Here is a 24189-nt window from a genome sequence, read left to right on the forward strand (position 1 = left end):
CCTACGGTAGGCTTCCTCAGAGGTTGTGAGGTCTGATACCGCTTATGTCAGGAAGCGTTGGCCTTCTACCAGGAGACTCCGTCCCCCTTCTTCTACTTCCATCCGAATTCCTGCTGATGCTGCAACTTTCCCTTCTTGATCCTCTGATGCCTAACTCTCACCGCGCCCAGGCTCGGGGCTAGAAGGATCCAAACTTTCAGAATGGAGACATCGCGCTAGTTAAAGAAAGAAAAGCAGACTCGGCCTCCTTCTGCACTGATTGGGAAACCAGCTTCAAACGCAGCCAACCGGCGCCTGCTTCCCATCCCCTCCGAGGCGGAGCGAGCCCTCCTGCAGCCTATTGCAGAGGCGCGTTGGGTTTCAAACTCTGTATATAACCTCCACGCCTCTTGTGCAGGTGATGCATTAGTCCCCGGGGAGCGTGTTTTGGGAAAGGAAAGAAGGAAGGAAGGGAAGGAGGGAGCGGGCGGGCGGATGGCGAACCTGTCTCAGTGCCTGGAGGATGCGCCTTTCCGGGGCTTCCGCTCCTGGGACCCGCGCCCCCCGCAGCCTTACAGCGAGGCGCAGCGCCTGGCGCTGGAGGAGCTGATCGCGGGCGGGCGGGCGGCTTTCCAGGCTTTCCTGCGGAGGGAGAAGGTGCGCGCCTTCCTCTCCGAGGCCGAGGTCCAGGCCGTGCTGCGCGCCGCCCTCCCGCCGCCCCCCGGGGAGGACAGCCTGGGCGCGGAGGCGGCCCTCAACGCCTCCCTCGACTGCTCCTCGCTCACCTACTTCCCGCTCCAGTCCGACGTGGAGCCGCCCGTGCTCGAGCTGGGATGGCCGGCCTTCGTCAGCGGCTCTTTCCGGGGACTCACCCGCGTGGAGAGCTACTTCCAGCCCAGCTTCGGGGAGACCATTTACCCCTGCAAGGAGGCCGTGCGCAAGCAAATCCGCTCGGCCAAAGAGGTGAGAGGAGAGGGGCCTTCCCGGGGAGCCTCAGCCTCCTCTGGACAAGGCATGCACTTGGGCACGACCTTCAACTGCTTTGGTTCAATACTGTCAAATCCTGGGAGTCGTAGTTTTACCAGTTTGCTCTGTCCAAGAAAGCTGATGCCTCACCAACTGTTGCGCAAAGCAGGCATGGGCAAACTTGGACCCTCCAGGTGTTTTGGACTCCAACTCCCACCATTCCTAACTGCCTCAGGCCCCTTCCTTTTCCCCCTCATCCTGAGGCTGTTAGGAAGGGTGGGATTTGGAGTCCAAAACATCTGGAGGACCCAAGTTAGCCCATGCCTGTTCTACACTATACAGTGAATGCAGTTTGACACCACTTTAACTGCCATCACTGAAGGCTATTTAGTCCCAGGAGTTGTAGTTTTACATGGTTTTACGTGGTCTTTAGCCTCTGCCAAAGGGTGTTGGGGTCTCACCAAACTGCCAATCCCTGGATTCCATAGTATTGAGCCATAGTTGTTAAAGTGGGGTCAGATTGCAAACTATTGTCAAAGGCTTTCATGGTCAGAATCATTGCTGTAAGTTTTTCGGGCTGTTTGGACATGTTCCAGAAGCATTCTCTCCCGATGTTTTGCCTGCATCTGTGGCAGGTCTCACAGCCTCACAACCTCTTTGATTGTAGGTGAATTGTAAATTTTATTTATTTATTTATTTTGGGTACTTCTACCCCACCTTTCTCAACCCCCTAAGGGGAACCCAGGGTGGCTTCCAAGCGGCATACATTGATGCCTACAAATTCACATAATAAAATACATAGTAACAATAATTATAGAAAAACATTACATTAATACAATAAAAAGCCAGCCTGGTGGCCATCGTTTTGCCAAGTCCGTAAATAATAAATTCATTCTGCTTATCATAGTCTGTTTCCAAAACTTTAGTCTGTCAGTCTGCCAGATTACCCAAAGGCCTGGTCCCATATCCACGTTTTTAATTTCCTTCTGAAAGAGAGGAGGGATGGCGATGATCTAATTTCCTCGGGTCATGGGAGTTCTTTGTTCCAGATTTGCTTCAATTCCATCATTGGTGGAGTTCAGAATGCTCTTTGGTTGTAGGTTAACTATAAATCCCAGCAACTACAATTCTCACATGACAAAATATCCCCCCAACCCCACCAGTACTCAAATTAGAGTGTATCAGGTATTTGTGCCAAATTAGGTCCAGTAAATGAAAATGCATCCTGCATATCAGATATTTACATTACGATTCATTACAGTAGCAAAATTCCAGTTATGAAGTAGCAACAAAAATAATTTTATGGTTGAGGATCACCACAACATGAGGAACTGTATTAAGGGGTTGTGGCATTAGGAAGATAGAGAACCACTGCATACATTCAACCATCCATGGTTTGAAAACATTGGGGGGAAATCCAAAGGGCAAACTTTTTATGATTTTTATCATTTTCTGTAAGAGACACCATTATACTACAGCACTATATAGTGGTTGAGCATCTAGAGAATTCAGTATCCACAGGAGTTCTGGAAGCAAACCCCAGCAAATACCAAGATTCCCATTGTGTGTGGATGGATTGATGGATTGATAGTTACTGCACAAATACATGAAAAGGTAAATCAAATTATTCTATATAAAATATCCATAGTCCAAAGCAAACAACAATGCTTTACTGAAAACCTATCAAGATCCTTGACCATCTGTCTCAGGCATGGGCAAACCTTGGCCCTCCAGGTGTTTTGGACTTCAACCCCTACAATTCCTAAGATTCCTACTGGATGTTAGGTATTGTGGGAGTTGGGGTCCAAAACACCTGGAGGGCCGAAGTTTGCCCATGCCTGATCTATCTTCATTCAACTATAGATGTATGCCTTATGGACCTTTCTTCTTACTGCTGTTTATCTTTCTGGTTTGCACATGTTCTGTATAGGAGCATGATTTGATTTTTATCATATCTTTGCATATTTATTCTCTTTCTCTAATTGATTTTTAAAATGTCTATGGTTTAATTAGGGGTGTAGCAAGTTGACACACTGGTTTAAGGGTTGCAAGGTAGGCCATAAGGTACGGACAGCTTTGAAAAGAGAATTGCTCTAGCATTGGCTTCATCCTGAATTATGATTCCATGTTATTTCTGCCTTTGGTATCAAATTTCCTGTCAAAGAAATATTGCCCAGGAATACATCTCCTGAGCTATATTTGTAGTTGCTTTGAACTGAGCTCTGTGCACTTAAAAAACCACAGCTGAGGCTCTCATATGAATACATGAATAAACAGTAAATGCTATAGAACTAACAAAAGGTTGTTGTTATCATTATCTGCTCTTTTTTAATTAGTGCATGAACAAAATGATTTTTGTGATTGTTTCCACATTTTTATTTTTGTTTTAGCATGGAACTTTTTTTTTTTTTAAAAAAAGAAAAAATATTTTCACGTTAGCAGGTCAATCCACTTAATAAGTGTCTAAATAGACATTTGTCATTGTTTCTTCTGTTCCTCATTGTTAATCATTTGAATAACAATGAGGAACAATAGAGTTACAAGCTGGGTAGACGCAGAGAAACCATGGATGTAGCGTATCTGGATTTCAGTAAGGCCTTCGACAAGGTCCCCCATGACCTTCGGGCAAACAAATTTGTTCAATGTGAGCTACGCAAAACTACGATTAGGTGGATCTGTAATTGGTTAAGCGAATGAACCCAAAGGGTGCTCACCAATGCTTCCTCCTCATCGTGGAAAGAAGTGACAAGCGGAGTGCTGCAGGGTTCCACCCTAGGCCCAGTTCTGTTCAACATCTTTATTAATGACTTAGATGAAAGGTTAGAAGGCATGATTATCAAGTTTGCAGACAACACCAAATTGGGAGGGATAGCCAATACTCCAGAAGACAGGATCAGAATTCAAAACATTCTTAACAGATCAGAGAGATCAGCCAAAACTAACAAAATGAAGTTCAACAGGTACAAATGCAAAATACTCTCCTTAGGCAGAAAAAATGAAATGCAAGCTACAGAATGGAGGACGCCTTGCTCGACAGCAGTATGTATGAAAAAGATCGTGGAGTCCTCATGGACAACAAGTTAAACATGAGCCAACACTGTGATGCGGTGGGAAAAAAGCCAATAGGATTTTGGCCTGCATAAAAGGAGTCTAGTGACTAGATCCAGGGAAGTCATGCTACCCCTGTATTCTGCCTTGGTCAGACCACACCTGGAATACTATGTCCAATTCTGGTCTTCGCGGTTGAAGGGAGATGTTGACAAACTGGAATGTGTCCAGAGGAGGAGGACTAAAACGATCAAGGGTCTGGAGAATAAGTCCTATGAGGAGCGGCTTAAAGAGCTGGGCATGTTTAGCCTGAAGAAGAGAAGGCTGAGAGGAGGCATGATAGCCATGTATAAATATGTGAGGGGAAGTCATAGGGAAGAGGGAGCAAGCTTGTTTTCTGCTGCCCTGGAGCCTAGGATGCAGATCAATGGCTTCAAACTACAAGAAAGGAGAACTTCCTAACTGTGAGAGCTGTTTAGCAGTGGAATTCTCTGCCCTGGATTGTGTTGGAGGCTTTTAAACAGAGGCTGGATGGTCATCTGTTGGAGATGCTTTGAATGCAATTTTCCTGCTTCTTGGCCCATGAGGTCTTTTTCAGCTCTATGATTTTATGCTAAATTTTGGGTAAATACCTATAAATGCAAGAAAAAAGACTTCAGAAACACATGTGGTTTGTGGGATACATGGTTAGATCTGTTATATGCTACTGTATATGTTCTGTGAACTGGAATGGGATATACGAGGGGTATTTTTTAAGTAAGGTCCGTTTTGTTGTAGACACTAGTAGTTTGAGCACATGCATCGTGTACTGGTATGCCTCAGGAACAACTGTGCTCAGTTTACGCTCTGTAGCTAACCTGTACGGTTCTGTTTTGTGCTTTAAAAATGTTTAAGACTATTAACTCACCCGCCGCATGTGAGGTTCGCTCAGTGATACGGTTTTTGTCAGCAATGAACCTGCCTGCTGCAGAAATTCATTGACAGATTTGTGAAGTGTACGGTGATACAGTTATGAGTGAAAGCAAAGTGCGTAAGTGGGTATGACAATTCAAAGATGGCCATGACAACATCCATGATGAGGACCGCTCCGGTCGCCCTTCTTTGATTACAGATGATTTGGTGACTTCAGTTGAAGCAAAGATTCGTGAGAACAGGTGCTTCACAATAACAGGTCTCTCAAACGAATTTCCTGACATGTCGAGATCAGTGCTTTACAACATTGTTTCTGAACACCTAAAGTTTAGGAAACTGTGCTCCCGTTGGGTCCCGAAACTCCTAACAGAGGACCACAAAAACCAAAGACGTGAAAACGGCAGTGAACTCTTGGTTATCGGAGCAGGTGGCAAGTTTTTATGAAGAGGGTATTGGTTCAGAGGTATGATAAGTGTATGAACAAATTTGGCAACTATGTCGAAAAATAGAGTAAAGTATGTACTTTCTGAAAATAAATTTACTTTTTTGAAATAAACTCTCATTGTATACTTATGTTCAAACGGACCTTACTTAAAAAATATCCCTCGTATTATTTGAGAAGTGAAGAGAGCTAATTAGTTTTCCTGTGATGAGGCAGAAGCTGCAGATGCAGTGTTAGCTTCTTTTTAATTAATTCATGAAACCCAGACTTCATTGTCATATTTATTGTTCTCCCATGTTCCCAGACTACTCCAGAAGCTTTTGTATTAATTATTGTTACTATAGTCCTGTAATGTAGACAAGTATTATACACATATTATTATCATGGAAAGAGTCCTTGCTTGAGGCCATCTGGTGATCTTATGCCCTTTGCCTTAGGTTCCAAAAGATCAATGTTGGAAACTTGTCCTTCACCTATTAATTAATACAGTTTGAGCATCGCTGACCCAAAAATTAAAATACTCCAAAAGAAAAAATGTTTTGAACATTGCCGTGATTCCACAAGTGGAAAATCCCACACCTGACCTCATTTGAATTATACCTAATAATTACTTAAAATATTGGATAAAACTACCTTAGGGCTATGTGTATCAAGTCTATATAATAATTGAATTTCATGTTTAGACTTGGGTCCCATCTCCAAAATATATTCCAAAATCAGAAACAGTTCTGTACAGAAGTATTTTGGATAAGCGATATTCACACTATATTCTCTGTTTGTTGTTGCATGCCTTCAAATAGTTTCTGGCTAATTATGGGTTTTCTCAGCCTGATTTGTTTAGAAGGGCTTTTCCTTTGCCTTCCTCTGAGGGCCCTTCCACACAGCCATATAACCCAGAATATCAAGGCAGAAAATCCCACAATATCTGCTTTGAACTGGGTTATCTGAGTCCACACTGCCATATATTCCAGTTCAAAGCAGAAAATGTGGGATTTTATTCAGCTGTGTGGAAGGAGTCTGAATCTGATAAAATGTGACCAAGATAGCTCAATGGGTTTCCATAACTGTATGGGTATTCTAATCCTGGTCTCCAGAGCCCCAGACCAGCATTCAAACCACTGCACTGTGCTTCTATCTGTCTGAATTAATTCTTTATATATGTATAATTCTTTTATCCAACTGTCTCAACAAACTTGCTTCCAAAGATCATGATGGTTCCCAATCTTGGATCTATTACAACTCCCACACATCATGGCCAATTATCATATTTGGGGAGATTTGGCTCCAGCAGTTTGGAACCAAAGAAGATCATGTTGTAGCATACATCTCTGGTCTTGAAACATATTGGAGAGTCATATTCAGTTATTTGTTTCATCAGCAGTTTCTTTGAAAAGGTAAACACAGTATGAATGCTCTTCCATCAAATCAGTTTCAGAGCTTCCCGGATTTTGTCGTCATCATTTTTCACCCTAGAGTATCCAAACAAGACTTTGCAGCAGTATAGCTATTTGAGAAGTAGGCTTCTAAGGAAGATTAATAATAGCTTTTAGCATGTACAGTCGCCCCCCCCCCCCAAAAAAAAACCTTTATGGGCTTGACTTTTGTGGATTGGGTCCTCATAAATTTGATTAAAATGTTCTGTCGGGCTATGTGTTGTCAAAAGCTTTCTGTAGGACTTTTTACATCCTTCAGTGCAACCCTATGACCAACTTCTTCTGGATGTGAATCATAGAGCCATGTTTCAATGGAAACTGACAACACAGTCCTGCTGGAGGACTTTAAAAATCCTAGAAAAGTGTTCTCTTGGATAAAAGAAGAGGATGTTTAAAAATTCCTGAGTGAATGAGAAGGGCTGGTTGGACAGTACGACCCTGGCACCCAGGGGCCTGGTATCCACAGTTTCTTCTCTCTGTATCCAACAAAGGTGAATACAGCAAATTCTCTAGGTCCTCTGTGTGATTCTTTAGTATGCTTCCACCAGAAGTTACTGTAGATTTGCCCTATTGGGCCTAGCAAATTCCTACAATCTCTGTGGTAGCTTCCAATGAAGGTCATTCATTTCAACAGTTTTCGTGTTCCCACATTCATGGCAAGTTCAGTAACATATCCCTGTGGATATGGAGCCATATAGTACCTAAACAGTTGAGTTGATAAAATTCTGGTCAAGGTTTTATAAATAAGAACTATCTGGCAGTTGTGTTATTTGTCATACCGTGTAACTATATTTGTCATGGGAGAGGTCTAATCTAATTTTGAAGTATAGGGTGGTAATCCTAACTAAATACACTGGTATATTGAAATGGAGCTTCTTAGAGTCTTGCATGGAGCCCATAATTAACAAGCGGCTCTCTTATGTGAAGTGTATCCTTATGATTAATGACTGGAGGGTGGTGCAAACCACTGAGGCTATTGGCTGGCTCAGTGTTTCTTTTCCTAAAGCATATTAACATGCTTGTTCTGTTGTGAACAAGGAAGAGGGGGGATTGAGACAGATCAGCAGAAAGAATAGGTATGTTAAGAACACAGAAAGTGTCATGCTGGATCAGATCAAATACCTATCTAGTCCAGCTTTCTGTTATGCTGTTGTCTATGGGATATGAATGTAGCTCTATTCTCCTTCTCACCTTCCAAAGTAACTGAGAATGGGAAGTGTGCTAGCTCAGTGGCATACTGTATCTGATCCTTTTCCCCCCCATGTCATGAGCAACTTGAGAAACTGCAATTTACTTCTGATACTGTAGGTTGTATTTAGCTATTCTAACCAGCAGTGATTGATGGCACAGCCTTTCATGAATCCTATACTCTTTTAAAGCATCTAATGGCCGTAATTATGGTATATATTGTGGCAATGAATTTGTCATTTACAGTAACTATGTGATGTCTGAACAAGTAAAGCTTGAGTATCCCTTGTCGGAAATGCTTGGAACTAGAAGTATTTGGAATTTTGGAGAGGGGATTTTGCATAGGTAAAGATAAAGAACAGGTGTTGTCTGTAGATGTCTCCTAGGTCATATGGCTGGCAGAACTGTTACCTTCCCACCAAAGCGGTACCTATTGATCTACTCGCATTTGCATGTTTTTGAACTGCTAGGTTGGCAGAAGCTGGAGCTAACAGCAGGAGCTCACCCTGTCCCACGGATTCAAACCACTGACCTTCCAGTCAGCAATTACTGCAGCTTAGCAGTTTAACCCGCCCCACCAAAGTGGCTTCTATATATGCACATAAATTAAATATCTTGGAAATAGGATCTAGTATAAGCAAAAAAATCAGTTATGTTTCACATAACTATAATAATAATGATAAAACTTTATTGATAGACCACCCTCTCTCCCCGAGGGGACTCAGAGCAGTTTACACACCAAAAAAGGCAAACATTCAATGCCCAAATAGATGCAAAAACATTATAGTAAGACAACATAATAAAAAATAATAATAACAATGAGCTTGTCGCATAAAGGAATTAACATCAAAATGAGAAACAGGATACAAATAATCACATAGAACAAGTTACAATAATCAGAAACTCAGTATTAAGATTTCTCACATGATGAAACCAATGCATGGGAATGAAAATTGGTTGTTCTTTAAAATGTACCAAAGTGGCCATGGGGTGTAGGTAGGTCAGACAGCATTCCAAGTAAGATTAGTCTAGAGTGCCCTAGTCCTCCTCTTCCCCATATTCCAAAGTGTAGAGTTTTTTTCAAGAGTTTTTTTGTTGGAGAGGAGGGAGGGGGCCATTTTTATTTCTTTGAGGAAGGGAGTTCCAGAGACAGGGAGTGATCGTGAAGAAGGGCCCCTCTCCTTCCCATTGACTGTACTTGTGACAGGAGTGGGACCAAGAGTAGGATCTCCTTTGCTGACTGCAGTGCCTATAAAGGGAGATGCGATTTGTTCTTTTACACATAGCCTAAGGATAATTTTGTGCAATATTGTAAATATTTTTGTGCATGAAATAAAGTTTGTGCAAATTGAATCATCAGAATCAAATATGTCATTATCTCAATAGATGATTTTGGAATTCCAAATAAGGGCTACTCAAGCTGTGCTTCCTTTTATCTATCTGGGATCCCCAACCATTCTACTTTAGTGTGTGACCTGTATTGCAGAAAAAAGATTTTGTTTATTGACTTTATCCACACGACACATGTCATACACCTTTACCCTACATGACTAATTTTAATAATATAATTCAAATGCCATTGTTTTAGATTACTATGATCACATAATTTTGTAATTAATGTAATAACTATGAATCTTGCAGGCATGATTTTTTAAAATTAGCTTCCCTGTGACACATTATTTCATCTTCTTTACTTATGACACCTGATGGCATTGGTCGCTGTTTCATCTAGCTGATGTCACTTTAGGAAAACAGATACTGCCGCTTGTTTTTGGTTAGAGTGTTTACCCATGTAGCAACATATTGCTTGACCTGACTAGTATCAGATCACTTCTACAAGATCTCTCTCTCTCTCTCCCTCTTTTTCCAAAGGAAAATACAAGATAATAAAATCAATGGGATCTTTTGCAGGCTGCATATGGTTTATTGCTGAGCTATGAGCCAAGTACTTATACTAGGGCCTAGCCAAATAATCTCTAATATTGATATTTACAGAAGAGTCTCGGTTATCCAATATAAATAGCTCTCAGAATGTTGGGTAAGCAAAAATGTTGGATAATAAGGAGGGATTAAGGAAAATCCTTTTACATATCAAATTACATTATGACTTTACAAATTAAGCACCAAAACATCATATTTATTTATTTATTATTTGAACTTACATGCTGCCACTCAGGCTAAAATCTAACACAATTTTAAAACAATTTAAAAACAGCAATATCAAAGATCAAAGGCCTGTCGAAACAGGTATGTCTTACATGCCCTGCGGAAGTCCCGCAAGGCACGTACATTAGGTGGCAGAGTATTCCAGAGTGATGGTGCCACTGCTGTAAAGGCTCTGCGTCTGGTTGCTGCAAGGTCTTGACATTGGGAATTTCAAAAAAATCTTGGTCCTCGGAACAGAGTGATCTCTGGGGTTGGTAGGGGGTGAGGTGGTCCCTCAGGTACATCGGCCCCAGACCATGCAACGCCTTAAAGGTGAGTACCATCACTATGAAAGTGATCTGGTGCTCAATTGGTAACCAATGCAGCTGTAGTAAGATTGGTGTTATGTGGCATCTCATCGGAATTCCCTCAAGAAGCCGAGCAGCTGCATTTTGTACCAACTTGAGCTTCCGGATCACTGACAGAGGAAGGCCAATGTAGAGGGTGTTACAGTACAACAAACAGACAGAAAAAGCAGTTCAATACACTGCAACGTTATGTAGTAATTACTGTATTTATGAATTTAGCACCAAAACATCGCGATGTATTGAAACAGCTCCTCCAGGCAGGAGGCAGACTGCATTGGATAACAAAGGATGCTGAATGCGCGAAGGTTGAATAAGCGAGACTCTACTGTACTTTAAAATTAGCATGTTCGATGCAGTGAAATAAATTGATGCAGTAGGGAGGAGGCAGAGGTATCTCGATGGGGAAAGAAAAACATGTTTCAGGGATTTTGAACAAACTTGCCTTTAGGTCTCCATTATCTTTGGCACGAGACTTTGTTTGCAGCCATCCATGCTATTATGTCAAACATTATGCAAACATGTGATTGACAAATCTGATGGATAGTGTGTGAAGGTTTTTGCAATTCATGTCAAATTGCCAAAATCAGAGAACACTCTTTTTACAATTCAGAAAAAAACAATCTGAGGCAAGGAAGTCAGGCAAGCTATATCACCCAAAGGTGAAAAAGTAGATCTTGACCCATAATTCTAGAGTTTTTAGAAGTTAACCTTATTCTGCTTGTTGAATTTGCTAACTCCTATATATTGTTCTTCCCATACTTTCCACAGCAGTGATGTTCCTTCTCCACCTAAAAATGTGTGGATTGAAGTGAGTGCATACCAGGATATAAACAATTCAGTTATTCTTTTCTACAATTCCCAGCTGTTGGACACTATCACATCAATAATTTAAAATGAATAACTTGCCATCTGGTGATATATAGGTGAATACAGCAAATGTTTTGAACAAAATTAGCAAATGTTCAAAATGTTTACTGTATAAGGGGATATTTGAGATCATTCTTCTCTATGTAACAAGATGAAGTAGGGGATCTTTACATTATTTCATGCAAGTAAAATATACAAGTTGAAAGACAAAATCATGCTCATATCAAAGCAATTTCACCCTACTTTTTCCTTTTCACTCATCTTGGCAACTGTGAGGAAGATAATGTTCTTTTGAAAATATTCTGTTTAAGCCAGCTTCATACTTCTTTCTTTATTGCTGTGTGCCTTCTAGTCAAGTGGTAGTGACCCTAAGGCAGGCATGGGCAAACTTCAGCCCTTCAGGTGTTTTGGATGTCAAGGCACAGAAATCCCAACCAGTTTACTGGCTGTAAGGAATTGTGGGAATCAAAAACACCTGGAGGGCTGAAGTTTGCCTATGCCTGCCCTAAGGAGTCTATTATAGTGTTTTCCTGGCCCGATTTGTTCAGAAGAGATTTGCCATTTACTTCTTCAGAAGCCGAGCGTGTGACTTTCTGAACGTCATTTGGTGGGTTTCCATGGCTTCCAGCATCCTAGTCCATCACTCAAAGCACTACACCAGTGGTTCTCAACCTGTGGGTCCCCGGGTGTTTTGGCCTACAACTCCCAGAAATCCCAGCCAGTTTACCAGCTGTTAGGATTTCTGGGAGTTGAAGGCCAAAAACATCTGGGGACCCCAGGTTGAGAACCACTGCACTACACCATGCTGGCTTTCCTGTTTCTCACATGTTTGTTGATATTTGTGTAGGTTGGGGTGATAGATTTTTGGCCCTCCAGATGTTGATGACTGGTAATGGAGTGTTATTGTAGTTACTTTCTTCACCACTTGCCTTTAGGTCCTCTTTACTTATGGTCTTCAAGTGCAACTCTTTAGTCAACTTCCAGCTGGAGAACCCAAAGAAGTGTTCTCTCAGATAAAAAACAATGTTTGTTTTTTTAAAAATTCATGTTTTTCCCCACAGTGAATGTGAAGAGCCAACTGCAATCTTAAATTCTGGGATCTTAAATTCTGGATCTGGGAGACATGGGACGACTGACTGAAATCTTTACTAGCTTAAGAACTACTGCATTGCAATATAAAATTTTGCTGTCTGAAGTGAGGAACCAGCATTGTTTAATTTGGGGAATCTTTCAAAAATGAATTATTTAGAAAATCACTAGCATGATTCATGGTTTCATGCCTTGTTTGCAATGCCCTTGGATGACTTTTAAACTAGCTTTCTTTAATAGATCAGTTGGGAGTTACAAATCTTCTATTCTTGTCAGAGGAATAAAGTCTCCTACAGTGGTGATCAACCTCAAATGTCACCAGTGATTCAGATTCTTGAAACGCCAGGCAAGATGAAGCATTAAGTCAAACTGCCATGATGCATGCAAGGAAACACACTGGACATTATTGTTATAATTTGATTTGGGTGGTGTGTTTCAATCTGTTGGTCACATTCAGATGGCTTGTGCTGAAGAAAAGAGATAAATTAAATACAACAATTGGAAATTTAAATTACCAATGAGGAAGACTGTATTTAATTATCATTTTAAACAGATGTGCATGATTGTTTAATATAATCCTAAACATATTCAGTGGTATAGGTGTTATAACTAAACAATTGTTTGGAATTATTGTCAAATTCATTTTCAGTCCTTCAAAAGAAAAAAGGGATCTGTTTTATTGATATCTGGAATCCTTCTTGTTCACATTTGCTGCATGTGGCCAAATTCTATTATTTTATCTTTTGTCTGCTTTTAGACTAGAGAACCAGATAGGAAGGGAGAGACAGAGCACATATTTCATGCTAACTGTGGAATAGCACCCATTAGATTATCTCCATCTGTGGAAACTTCTGTTAACATAGTAATACAGTATAATTAGAAGTTGTAGATCATATCTTTGATCTAGCAATTTAGACTTTTTAAACTAATAGTTTTTTTAAAAAAAAACAACAACTTTGAAATCTGATTTGAATTTTTGAAACTTAATGTGAAATTTAAAAAACTGGTCCAAAATCCTGCTCCATGGCCATAATTATTCCCACCGATGCCACTCTCCAAAACAACATCTTTCATCAGGCATTGCTCCAAGGAAAGAGTTTTGAGATGCCACAGATAAGGATGCACATTAACCATCTATGAATTAGTACAGGGATTTTCCCCCCTCTTTTACCCCTTTACTTGCTGTGGAAATTTGTCTTGGAGGTCATTCACAGTCCAACCAGATAAAAGGATGTAAGTTATTAAATAAAACATAATTAAATAGTGAGATGCAATTCATTTAAACAGCAAAAGATTATTACGCTTTTCTTCTCAGTGACAGGTGAGTCAACATTTACACTTTTGATTTAGCCTTGGGACTATTATTCAGTGGCATTACTTGAGGAAAACCACATATTTCTTCTTGACTACGGGCTTTAGGCCTCATTGATTCTTATGTCAACAGGAAGCAAAGATGAAATGCAGGTTTTGCCTTAGGGGAGAGGACAGGATCCTGTTGTCTTGTAATAGTTGCACACAAGCTCACATTTAGGTAAGTGCAAATGATCCTGTCATGGCATGAGAAAACAACTCTGTGCAGTTGTTTCATCCATATCACCACTTCCCTTTGAATTAGGTTCTCTCTGACCAATTCATACAAACCACAAATTGACAACCACATCTCAGTCTACAGGAATGTACTGTAACTGAAAGACAGAGCTAGGTCTGTTGACATGCATCAGACTCCAAAGTCTATATTGAGGTAATTCATTACATCATCCCACTGCAGTTTCAAAATGGGTTATCTAATTTCTACCCATATTTGGATGGGGAAGAGTAGGATATCTAGGTGACAGTTTATGTGATTCCCTAAGATGCAATTGTAATATGCTGAACTGATATGAGAAGACATTGTATAATTATACCTAGGATTTGGAGGTTTCTAGGAGTATGCAACTTTAACCTGAATATAGAGTTGCAGCTATGAGTACCTGCATCAATCTGTTCCTATGAGAATGAACTGTTCCTATGAGAATAAATTTGCATAGGATACCACACACCTGAACAGTTCAGGGTGTGTGTAGCAGTATGTGTGTGTTCGCCTGCCTGACATAATATTAGACCACTCTACTGGTAATACTTGTGTAGCTACTTTCTAGTAGCTACTTTCTAGTAGTAAAACATTGCATCTCTCAAGTCAATGCATCTGCCCTTCCATGTTTCAATAGATAAAATAGCAGTTTGATATCAGATATATATGTACACAACACAAGTCTAAGTTGGGGTCAGGCCCTGAGATCTTTCAAACTGGAAGGTTCCAAAATGCAGTATTGAAAACAGCTGGAAAGGGGTGCCAAAAATAGGGCACCATTGTTCTCCATACTGTCTGGAGGGCTCATCATAGCATAGACTTGGTCTCAAAGCTATTTCATATATTGAATTGATTTCTCACAAAACTCAAACCTGATTCTGTTTATGTCCATTATAGATATGTACAATACAGGATCAGCTCCATAAAATATAGGTAAGACACATTTGCCTACACCAATGCCATTGTTTAGATGCTTTTGAGCTGAAACTTCCAGCATTCATTCCATTTCTATGCTAGTTTGGCCTGCTGGGATTTGGAGCTCAACAGCATTTGGAGGGTTGTATAATTACCACCATAGTTTATGAGGGAGGTTTTTTAAATATGCCAAACCTTCCACTTTTATAGGTATATGCTTCAACTCAGGAGAATGAAGTTAGACTTAACTCCAGTGCAGTGTTGAAAAAATCTCAGGCAGGTTTAGGTGTGACCTTCCAGCACCTAGAATACCTGAGATTCCTGTGCAGAGTTAGTGCCAAGATCATTTTTGAGCCCTGTTAATGAGGTGCTTAGAAAATGTGAGAGACGTTGCATGTAGCTTGTAGACTTGATCTGTTTCTGGAACTCTTTTAAGTCCCCAAATAAGCAGGATGGGGCTTCCTATCAACATTTTCAATAAGTATGTGGCTTAAGCCTTGCCTAGGAAGAAAGGAGTGAAGAAAATGTTGAAAGAGAACCAGCTGATTCTGCCATGGAATTGCTGTAGGTATTGAAATGAGATTTGTTGCAAAAGGCCCAGAAGTAAAGGAAACCGTAGAAATACTCATAATACTCTCAGCAGTTATAGGAAAGGGTGGAATGAATTTTGGATCACTATATATTTTCTGGATTAGAATGACAAATACTTATATACTTTGTTTACCAGAATTAGAACTGGCCTTGGCAATTCCTGTTGCTCCTGTTTAATATTTCAGTATGTTTCAGGATGTACGTGACATTCCCATTGAACGTGTACATTTATGAACAATATCTGAGGGCTTTGTTTGGACTCTTCCACCTTTGGCAGTGAGAAATGTGAGCTAGGAATGCCAGCTTGTTCCGTTGAGGAATTTAAAATGCTTGTTTAATGCCAAGACTGTCTTGTCTGTGCAAGTTGCAAATCTTTTATTCCCCAAACCTAGTCTTTTTTAATCAAGCTTGTGCTCTTTCTGCTTCTTTTGTATTGTGTCTACTGCTTTTTTTTGTGAAGCACCATGTTAATTAATGGAACTATAAAAAAAAATCTTGTTGCTATTGGGCAACTCCAAGTTGTTTCCAAGTTATGGTGACCCTATTACATGTTTTTCTGGGGCTAAGAATGTGTAAATTGTTTGGCTTCCATGGCCAAGCAAGCAATCGAACCTTCATCTCCAAAGACATAGTCCAATACTAAAACCACTACACTGTGCTGACTCTTATGCTGTATAAGTAAATACTACTACTACTACTACTACTACAGTACTGTTTTTAATGGTTTTGTGCACACTGATGGTATGATTCTGTGGTCACCTTCCACTGAAACATTTATCTACTGTAGGTCCTCCAATATGGTTCTGTGTTCAACTTGGTGGAAGTTGACCATAGAGTCATGTTAGAGGAACTAGAGTTTGTTAGAGAAGCGTTAAAGTCCCCCCCCCCCCCCCTAATTTGCATTGTCCCACTTTCCTGGGCTTCTGTGCCCTAACCTTAGTGGATATGGAGACCTGACAGTAATTTCTTCTCAATTATTCTAGGGATGCTTTAGGAGCTAGGAGAAAGGTACAAAACATTTTAAATTGGGGGGAAATCATGCAACACTGGAGACCTTGCTGAACTCTGACTCTTTATATGACTCACAATTGCCTATGCTGGCTAAGTTTTCTGGGAATTGCAGCCCAACAAGTTTGAAGGGCAATGCCTGCCCCACACTCTCCTTAATACTTATTGTGCAGTAATGGCAATATTTCATTAAAAGGTACATGTAGAAACAGAGACATACAATTATGCACACAGAGTTGAAGATTCCTGGCTAGTTTCTTTATTTTTTATTTAAGCAGACCTTTGATGTCTTAAAGTAAAGCAGGGCAATGTTTGAACGAGAAGCTGTTTTTATTTTGCACATTTTAAAAAGTCTTAAATGTATTTTAACCATTTTAAACTATAGAACCGATGTTGATCGTTTGTTTTAAACTTTTGTACCGTAACACTTTAGGTAAACATTTTTTTTGTATGAGGCATACAAAATGGGTTATAAATTGAATGAATAAAGAAGTAAATAATTCTGCCTGTTGTTTATTTAATTACTAAAATATGTATCTCTAGCTCCTATATAAAGAAGTTTGTGTTTTGATTATGCTCCATCTTCAAGATATCTACAGTATATGTAAAAATTGAAAAATCTGAAAATAAAATCTTAAATCAAAAAAACACCTTTGATATGGTATACTCAATCTGCATAAGCTGCTGATTTCAGATATATCAGATATAGCTCTCTTTTTGGTGTATGTCCTTAAAAGAAGTGTTCCTTCAGTTGTATGCATTTTGCTAACTCTAAGGGAAACATAACCAAACTATCACAAACATTCCAATAAAACAATTTTTGCATATATTGTTTTATTGGAATTTGATAGATTTCAGCATGTTATAGAATTCAATATATGTGAGCATGTTACAGAAACTTTTCAAGCTTCTGCAGCACCCACATCAGTGGTTTTAAAACATTAAAGGTCCTCTCTCTCCAGAAGCTGTGCAGTCATACAGTTCTCCTTAGATGTCTTAAGTCAATATTCAGGAGTGATGGCTGAATAAAAAGAGTAGTACTGATTCAGATTAATAGTTTCCAGAATAAAGCTGCATAACTTTATAGTTAGAGATGGTAGAAACTAGGAGTCTTCAAGGTAAACAGTATAGGTCTGTTTAGGACAGGGCTAAGACAGCGAGATCAATGCATATTTGCTCTAGTATGTATTGTTTGGATTGCAGGGCTATAATCCAAAGAACACATGGCAGGGAATAATGTAATACAAGTAATAAGTGACACAACAGTGTGCAGTTTGTCCTTTGCTGAAGTTGATGTTTGAAAAGGAGTTAAACATAATGACTCACCTGCCTGAAGAGGATTTAGAGATATGAAGAACTTTGAAGAAGATCCAAATCAAGAAATTTGATAATTATCCATATAGTGAAGGGTCAGCTGTTTTAGCATGGAAAAATAATTTACTGTAATACTTGTCAAATTTTGTAAAATGATTTTATGTGAAACGTTTTGGAATTATTTGCCCCCCACCCACCCCCAATATTCCAGGTGATTGCTATAGTCATGGACACCTTCACGGACCTGGACATCTTTGGCGATCTCCAAGAAGCATGTAGAAAAAGGCAGGTTCCAGTATACATTCTTCTGGATCAAGCATTCATTCCTTACTTCTTGGCAATGTGCAAAACCCTAGAATTCCACCCTGAACTGGAACATGTAAGTTTTGAGACATTTCAGTATCACAGTAGGAAAATAGTTTGACCATAGGATAACTGAACATATTTAAACAAGGGAGGGGAACACCTCCTTTTCCAAGCCAGTTTTTCATATTGCTTTGTCCCAGAACTTAATATGTTCAAACTAAAACATAATCCAGGTGATGAAAAACTCTGAAAAGCTTGTTGACACTGAGTTGTTCTTTCCATTCTATCAGCTTTTGATTTACTTCATATTTTTGTCACCAAGTTTCTCGGCCAAGGGAGTACAGTCTGTACATTGGCCGTTCAAGTTTGGTTTTATGCTGCAGAGATATAATCCATATAATAATAATAATGATAATAATAATAATAATAATACTTTATTTATATCCTGCCCTTCTCACCCCGAAGGGGATTCGGGGCGGATCACAGTACACATACACGGCAAACATTCAATGCCATTTTTGGGATGTGACAAGGACAGACAGAACAGATATTGTGTTGTATTGACATCCAGTTGAACATCCAGCCACAGGGAGCGCTGTTGCTCCATCCTCTATGACAAAGAGGCATCAGGACTTCCTCCTTCCTTTTGGTCACCAGCACTCTTTGATCTTTTTCTTTATGGTGTCATAAAATACCTCCCCCACATTAGTGGTACCTAATTTCTCTAATCACAGCTGTAAGCTGTTTTTGAACTGCTTAGGTAAACAGTGAGCAGGGCTGACAGTCAGATGCTCACGCCGACCTGGGGCTTAAAACTTGCAACCTTTTGGTTGGTAGATCTTATCATTGCTGGTGCTAAAGCCCCGGCCAAATGACATGAAAGGTGGAGAGACACCCTCTTCCATTATGGCATCTGTAATGAAATGCCTAATTAAAGTATAAGTTTTAGATATGTTTATTAATATTAGTTGAGAGGTGACCAGAAGCTCCAGGCATTGCCATAGCAACATAGCCATCAGGCAGAAAAATGGGGTGGAGCCAACTATCACTGGAGGAAAAGAATATTGGTTTTAAAAAGAGTGAGTTGGTGGCTGAATGAACCAGAGGATGGTTGATCCTAATTGTGTGTAGTTGGTCACTGGTTGAAAATACTGCCTTGACAAATTTGTTTCAAATACCGTTCTTTTTTTGTAAACAGCTGATGAGAGTCCGAACGATCACAGGAAACACTTACTATGCAAGATCAGGAGCCAAGATAATAGGGAGTGTCCATGAGAAGTTCATGTTGATTGATGGTGTAAGAGTGACTACAGGCTCCTACAGGTAAGGAACGTGATGTCTATTATATTCATCACAAACATCTAAAAAGGTAGTGTGGCCTCATGGGAGGTCTAGTATAGCTGCAAATCAAATTGTCATCTCCACTGAAGCATGTTTTTAACGAAAAGACCCCAATGATACATATTTTTATTGAGTTTATTGATTCTGTAATAGTTTTATTATTCGATTGTTTATTATATTGAAATTGTATTTTATGGTCTTGGTACCAACTGTAAACCGTCCCGAGTTGCCTGCGGGCTGAGAGGGATGGTATATAAATATAGTAAATAAATAAATAAATAAACAAACCTGTGTAAGCATATATACCTTCTTAAGCAACCAGGCTCCCAAAATTGTCTAGATATTTGTCTTGAAGGAGTAGCAGAAGACTGATAAGTGTCCTCTGCAGAATTGCATGCCCTGGCTGCTCTAAACTAGTTTGTTTTATCTTGGTCTGGGGGAAGAGTGCAAATGTTAACATACATTTTACTTGCTAATCTAACTGGTATCTGATTATGACATGTAGTGAGTTTTCATTTTGTCCTTCACTTCAGACAGCAAAATGTTGTCAGCTCTTTTAGTTCTTTTTATTTCAGGCCTCTGAATTATAGTTGCTTCTGGACATGACAGTATGGAAACGCAAATATATTAAACTTAAGAGGCATGTGTGCTTTTGCATGCCTAAGGAATAGGAAGGTTGGGAGAGTATTTTGCTGGAAACATATAGCTGTCTTAAACTTAAACAGAGATTATTTCCTTTTTTAGAAGGAGGCTGGGACTCGCATCCCATTTTTTGGCATATGGTATTAAAGCAGTTTCACAAGAACATAAGCCTCCATAAAATGGGTAAGCCCCATCCCAATCAGTTATTTCAAGTTTTGGTTTTTTTTTACATTCTTATTTTCAGGCCTTCCGTGGCCTGCAGAAAATCAAGGAATGGAAAAACTTGGCCCTTGAGCAGTTCAAAGCTTTCCATACCTTCATTGCATAGACAGGAAATTTCAGTCAAGTGAGATCTAACACATTATCTCTGGTTTTTATGGTAATTGACTTAAAGGCCAGCACTCTCAAAGCTTGGTAAACTTAATTTCACCAAGGATTTGAGGTTTCTTAGGCAATATGTTACTTTATGGGTCCCCCTTTCTGAGCCCTGGTGACCTTGCATGATGGCAGGGGCAACCAGCATCAGTATTTGGGTAGTACCAGGGTGTTTTTTTTTTCGTGTCAGGCGTGACTTGAGAAACTGCAAGTTGTTTCTGGTGCGAGAGAATTGGCTATCTGCAAGGACGTTACCTAGGGGACGCCTGGATGTTTTCACCATCCTGTGGGAAACTTCTCTCATGTCTCCATGTGAGAAGCTGGAGCTGCTAGATGGAAGCTCACTCCCCCCCCCCCTTTTGGTCAGTAGTCCTGCCAGCACAAGGGTTTAACCCATTGCACCAGGGGCTCCTAGTGCCAGGTGACAACTCCAATTCCTGTTAATTCACAAAGCAAACCCTATGTAGGGGTTTTCTTGACAGAAGAGGTTTGCCCTTTCCTTATCTGAGAGCAGAACAGTATGACTTCCCCAAGGTCACAGAGTCGGCTTCAAACCCTGATCTCTATTTTCCTAGTCTAATGCTAAAACTCGTACATCATGTTGCCTTGCTATCTAATAAGTTGCTGGATGTTGTTTAGCTATAATTCTCAGCATCTCAGATTAACTGACTTCTTGGAAACCAACTTTTGGAACCACTGTATTATAGGGTACAACAATCAACATATGGTTATAAAATATTTTAATGGTAGGGCTGTTTGATACTGAACATGATTTGATTAGAATGCATGTCACAATACTCACCCTTTTTTCTCCATCCCTCTCTGCAGTTTCACATGGACTGATGGGAAGTTAAACAGCAGTAACCTGTTGCTACTTTCAGGTCAAGTGGTTGAACATTTTGACTTGGAGTTCCGGATCCTTTATGCACAATCAAAGCCCATTGACTCAAAGCTACCATTCAGCTGCAGGAGCAATGGTTCCCCTGAGCATCTAGCTAACAAAACAACACATTGCAAAGACTTTACCGTGGGTAATCTTCTGAGAGCTGAGTTTGCCAGACTTTCAAGTAGCCCACAAAAGCTTGAGCAAGAATTGAAGCTAGCTAAGGAACGCCAAGGAGGAAGATTCATTGGTAAACGCCCACACCTTAATGGGGATGAAGATTTGGACAATACTACTGAAGCCTTAGCAAAATCTAAAGAGACGGTCAGTCATTCAACTCAGACCGAACCATTGGAAGAGAAGCCCATGGCAGCACTCTCCAACTGTGCCACTCAAACTACTTATTCAGTGGCAACTGCTACCACACAGACAACAACTCGTTCTAGAATAGTGGGCACACAGACAGTTGTTCAGTTCAAAACTGCCACTACACAGACAAATCAGAGGCAGGCTGTGGACCTGCCTGTGAATCATACTGTACCTGATCAGAGGGTGCCTTCTAAAGAAGGATCTCCAGTTTCTAGAAAGTCTACCTCTACTTCTTCTAGTGGGTGGTCAATTTCTTCCCAGTCTTCTCAGTGCTCTAGGGCAAGTTCTACTGGTTCACTGACATCTCTTAGATCCATGGACTACACTGTCAACCACCAGGGAGACTACTTCCGCAAAAAAAATGAGAGGGAATTCCACTATTCTGTCATCCGGTCTAAACTTAATCATATGGTTTCCATACTCTCCAGGAGAGGAAACATTGCTGGCAGCTACATAGGCTACCGTCCAATGACATGCAACTTAAAAGATAGGCAGGGTATCAGCACGAGCCTAATAAACCTCCGGGATTTTGCACTGTATACATCGAATGATTGTTTCTGAGGAATGGAAGATCTTGAACACTTACAATAGGGTTGCCAGAATAAAAACTGGAGAGGGCTATTGTAACTTTAAGTAGTTGTGTAGAAGAGGGAATTTTAGAGAGTGTCACTTGTCTCACAATCGGCAAGCAACACTAGGTGAAATTTCCTTTTTTTACACAATTGTTACAGGTGAAACTATTCATATATGCCATGTGTATTTTGTTTCTTTAAAAATTGCTTACTTACACTAATCCACAATTTTTCTGTGCTACTACCAAGCACTGGGAGGAAATCTTGAGTCCAAAGACTCAGAAATTTTTATATCCAGCATACAAGATCTCTCAGGGCTGCTACTCCCTGACATCTTCCCCTAAAATGTTCCAGCTTTATTGTCGGGAAGACAACAGCTGTAGCACTCTTGTATTTGATCAGTGTTTTAACACTGGGATTACTCCTCACTGGGCTCATCTATTTGGAAAGCAAGTTAAGTGAGGAGGAAAGTTCTCAGGGTTTACTGTGGTACATAAAATAATAATAATAATTTTGCAAGCTTGTGGTACGATGACAGCCATGATATGCAGATACCTGTATAATTTTTCTCAGTTGCTTGTGTTTTTGTGTGTGCATAATCTGAATTTTTGGCAGCTACTGGTGTGTTGTTGGATTTTGTTTTTGTTTTGTTTTGTTTTTTTGCTTTTTTAAAAATGTAAAATTGTTAATTTGTTCTGGTGCTTTTTTGTTTTTGTTTAAATAGTACAGCATCTTTGGTCAATCCACAAAGACACTGAATTTTTTAACCTTTAAGTGCCTATCTTTATATATGTGTATGTATTCATAGGAATACATTTTAACTACTGATATGGGTTAATAAGTAGCCGTGAATGAAACACTGTGCAGTGTCCCTGTGGCTTTTTAAAAGCAAAAATGTATCTTAATATTCAACACTGGTGCACTTTCCCATCTGAATAGAGCTTTTTTACCATTTGTCACAGTTGTGTATGTTGATGACTAAAACTTTGAAAATAAAATATCGCGGGAAGGTGTTACCTGGAATTCAAGTCTATTGTCTAGTTATCATAATTGAACATAATTCGCTAGCTTCTTGCTTTCAGTCAACTGCCTTAGCTATTTCCCTAGCTAACTTTTCATCTGACTTCAGCTAACTCCAGCTAACCGACCAACTGACTCCATCTAAATAACCAACGGACAGAATGCTCATCTGGGATCCTCCAGCTGTCATCTTTGGCTCCGCCCATCTTGCAAATCTTGGCACCCACTCATTTGCATCCAGCCAATCAGGTTGCTCTCATGCAAATAGCTTCTCCACTGGTGCTGCTGTTTCCTGAGAGTCACAAAATTGCTGCTCACACGCTGACCTTTTAAGGTAGGCCACATACCAACTTTCTAAGGTGAATTAGATCCTTTACAAATATCATAAAATAAAACTACAATATGCAGTCAGATTTGGGTTTTGCATTATGTCAGGTTGTATTGCACTCTGCTCCAATAGTCATGAAGTTCTGCCTTGGTCAGAATCTAGAACTACACACAAGAGCAATACTATTTATAAATAACCTGGCCAAGTGGGAAAATACCGTATGCCAGTGAACCCAATTAGTGGAGACTTTCTATGCAATCAGACACATGCACATAGAAAATTCTAGAACCAAGCTACATAGGAAATCTATGCTAAGAAATCACAATGGAATCTCTTAAAACTAACAAGCCAACATTCTGGGAATCAAAGCATTAACTTTTTCTAACATAATATATTCCTGATTAAAACAATCCTAAAACCTATCTGATTTGATCTATGGACATGTGCAATGAGGAATGAGATGGAGATTTTCCCCCCTTGGAGGCAGGTTTAGGATGGCGTAGCTTTTAAAATTAGAA

At 40.0% G+C, this 24189-nt stretch overlaps 1 protein-coding gene across 1 annotated transcript; it reads left to right on the forward strand.

The window, feature by feature from the left end:
* The first annotated feature begins 392 nt into the window (after positions 1-392).
* FAM83D (family with sequence similarity 83 member D) lies at positions 393-23356 on the forward strand. Its single transcript, XM_060772235.2, has 4 exons — positions 393-942; positions 18047-18214; positions 19340-19464; positions 21328-23356. Exons 1-4 carry the CDS (start codon positions 475-477, stop codon positions 22310-22312), a joined length of 1746 nt encoding a protein of 581 aa, XP_060628218.2. The 5' UTR covers positions 393-474; the 3' UTR covers positions 22313-23356.
* Positions 23357-24189: the final 833 nt, after the last annotated feature.

Source organism: Anolis sagrei, chromosome 4, assembly GCF_037176765.1.
Source record: "Anolis sagrei isolate rAnoSag1 chromosome 4, rAnoSag1.mat, whole genome shotgun sequence".
Classification (NCBI taxonomy): Eukaryota; Metazoa; Chordata; class Lepidosauria; order Squamata; family Dactyloidae; genus Anolis; species Anolis sagrei.